At 44.0% G+C, this 3,173-nt stretch overlaps 1 protein-coding gene across 1 annotated transcript; it reads right to left on the reverse strand.

Annotated features, from left to right (window-relative positions):
• Positions 1-1,051: 1,051 nt before the first annotated feature.
• Positions 1,052-2,132, reverse strand: LOC141496998 (beta-1,3-galactosyltransferase 2-like). The gene is given in 2 exon segments (XM_074199583.1): positions 1,052-2,101; positions 2,103-2,132. Coding segments are annotated over 2 exon segments (1,080 nt in total).
• Positions 2,133-3,173: the final 1,041 nt, after the last annotated feature.

The raw sequence follows: 3,173 nt of genomic DNA on the forward strand, positions 1-3,173 counted from the left end.
TGGATTTAAATGTTTACTGAAGTGGATGCAAAATTAAAAATGTTGGTTTTGAGGTCCATTACTTCACCACAGACTCTTCTTCACTTTGAGGGAGGGCCAGACTAACCATCCCTCATTCTTCAGCCCTAACACTATAGGCAGTCCTTCTTCCTTCTTCTTGCACCTCATTTTCATAATGTAAGTTCCTTGAGTCCAGAGACCCCTTTTCCCCCTTGTATTTATTTGCTCAGTACTTAACTTGGTGCATAAGAAATGCATCTTGACTAGTATTTCTAAAGAAACACACAGATCACATTAGCAAAGGAATTGCCAAAGATGAGGGCAGAAATTTCAATTTTACTGCAGAGTAAGTGAAGACCATTCATCCCAACTCCTATCCAGGGACAGCACTGGCTTGGTTAATTGACAGATGAAATGTGGAGTACCATTAGTTACTTGCCAACGAGCTTCCTCAAATGTGATACTCAGAACTAAAGATGGGAGTCCAAGTAGGGAAGTGGATTACCTCCCTTGAAACCCAGAGGCAGAGACCAGTGTCCAGACCAAAGTCTTATCTCCCCTTCATTGGTTCTTTTTTTTCTTCTTCTTGTTTTTGCAAAGCAATGGGGTTAAGTGACTTGCCCAAGGCCACACAGCTAGGTCATTATTAAGTGTCTGAGACCAGATTTGAACTCAGGGATTCTTGACCTCAGGACTAGTGCTCTATCCACTGAGTCACCTAGATGCTCCCCCTTCATTGGTTCTTAATAACTTAATCCTTGTTTTTTTCTGTATCACATTTGTTTATATTTTTCCAGTATTTCCCCCACTGTTTCCTATATAAAATGCTAACCATTCTTTCTGAGGATGGGGGCTCCATTAATCATTCAGTGGGATAGGAGAAAGGATATTATTATCAAAAACTTTAATGATGATATTAGTATCCCTGGGGAGCTTTGTTAAATTGGAGTAGGGGCTATCAAGATGGGGTCCTTTGGGGTGGAAAAGGCTGGGAGGAAAGGGAAAGCAGATGAATCCTAGATGGAGGACAGAAAGGTTCTTATGTCATAACCTAACTCAGAGGGCAGGTGGTATTGGCCTTCTGAAAGTCTGTCCGGATCCACAGTAGGTCCATGGGCTTGATGGGATGGACAATTGCAAGCTGGATGAAATCACACCGTTCATATTCCCTGCCAAAGAACTGGAAGATATCTAGAGGGCTAGGAGTGGGTTTCACCCTCAAATGCTGCAGACATAACCCCACAAACACATCCTCCAAGTATATTGTCTTGATTTTCTTGGCCACAGCAAGAATTTTCAGGGCCAGACAGCCAGACATGATGTAGCCAGCCCCACCACAGTAGGCTGGGTAGATGGTTCCAGGGAACACCTCTCGGGGCATGTACCACTTGGAGTTTGGATTCCTCACAGGCATCCTGTTCTTATAGATGTAGCCTGTGATGAAGGATGGTTGTGGGGGCCCCTCAGGCAGAAGCACCTTATGTACCAGTAAGTTAGCATTCAGGAATACATTGCCATCCACCTTGAGCACATACTGTGCAGTTTGGCAGTGTCGTGCCACCCACTCCAGTCCCATCAGGGTCTTGAAAGTCAGGTTGTTATATGTATCTAGGAAGCCCACCTGGAGCAGGTCTTGATTTTTGGCATCCTCCATCTCTAACAGATACTGAAAGTGTCTATGTAAGTGGAATGGAAAAAGGCCAAGGACAAAGAGACAATGGATGGTCACACCTGGTATGATGGCTTCATTTCCCCAGGTGGTCCGGATAGCTTCCCGGACCTCTCTGTCCTGAGGCTGAGTCATCACCAACATCAGCAGGAAAGGGGTAGTATTACTTTGACACATGTCTGGGTGGCTGATCAGGAAGGGGTATGAATAGGGATATTTCACCACTGCCATATTTGAGGTCAAAAGTTGTCCTGATAATTTCTCCATGGGGATATCCAGGGCATCTGGAGCCAAGGGGATTAGAGATATCAGGGAATACATGGAGTTCTTGGTCTTAAGGTGGAATTGGGGTCCTGAAAGTTTCAGGGCTTCCAACCTTGCCTTCAGAAACAGTGTCAACATTACTCCACAGGCCATGCCCAGCAGAGTTCCCCAGCACCAGATGACCCCACAACAACCTCATGATACTCTATGTCCTGGGTCAGGAGGAACAAAAAGTCACATCATTATAGGTACGGGACCCTTCTCTCAAGTCAGAAATATGGAGGATTTGGTCAGAGCTCCCAAGGTATAGTAGATTTGGGAGCAGCAGAGAAGACAATAGAGGACTAAGGAAGGAGACTGAGTAGTCTCCTATGTGAGGGGCCTGGAGTCTTGAAGGGGTCTTGAAGTTTGTTCAGTTAACAATCTGTAAGATAGGTGAGGGAATATTCCCTTTTGGGTCCTCTCCCTCTTCTCTCAACTTCTCCTTTTTTCCTACTTTTCACTAGGAATAAGAGCTATCCCTCTACCAAACTCTACCTAGAGAAAGTTAGAGGAGCACTAGATAATTGCAAAGACAAAAGTGATGGTAGTACCTTCAGGAGGACAAGGTCCCTTAGTGAATAATAGCACCTCCTCCTCCCAAGGCTAAAAGAACTGGCATCTTGCCCTATCTAATGTGGGGTCAGGATCAGGCCATCTTAGGGTGAGAGGAAAGACTCAGTGGTTCTATTCTGATCCTTATCTTTGTGGATTGCAGTCTTATAGCTGAATTCAAACCCCTACTACCGTTATTTATCCCTTTATCTATCCCTGGATCTTTCTGGATTTCAGTTTCCATATCTGTAAAATGAGTGTGTTAGTCCCTGAGGGAGTGGCGAATGAGCTTCAATAGTGTAGATGGAAGCATATTTTTTTTTTGTACAAGGTCAATATGAAAATTTATTTACTTGACCATACATGTTTATAACATAGTTTGTTTTCCTTACTTTCTCAAAGTGGGGAAGGGAGAGGAAAGAGGAAAGAGAGAGAATGCAGACCTGAAAATAAAATTGAATTAATAATTATGTTAGGCTAATTTTTCTCTAAGGCCCCTTCCTGCTCTAAGTCAATGATCCTAAGGGGGTTGGATGAGTCTTCACTGATGGGGAAACTAAAGCTCCTGAGGGTTAAGTGATTTGTTCAAGATTATATAGTGAATTGGGGCGACTAGGTGGCACAGTGGATAAAACACTGGCCCTGG

Source organism: Macrotis lagotis, chromosome X (genome assembly GCF_037893015.1).
Source record: "Macrotis lagotis isolate mMagLag1 chromosome X, bilby.v1.9.chrom.fasta, whole genome shotgun sequence".
Classification (NCBI taxonomy): Eukaryota; Metazoa; Chordata; class Mammalia; order Peramelemorphia; family Peramelidae; genus Macrotis; species Macrotis lagotis.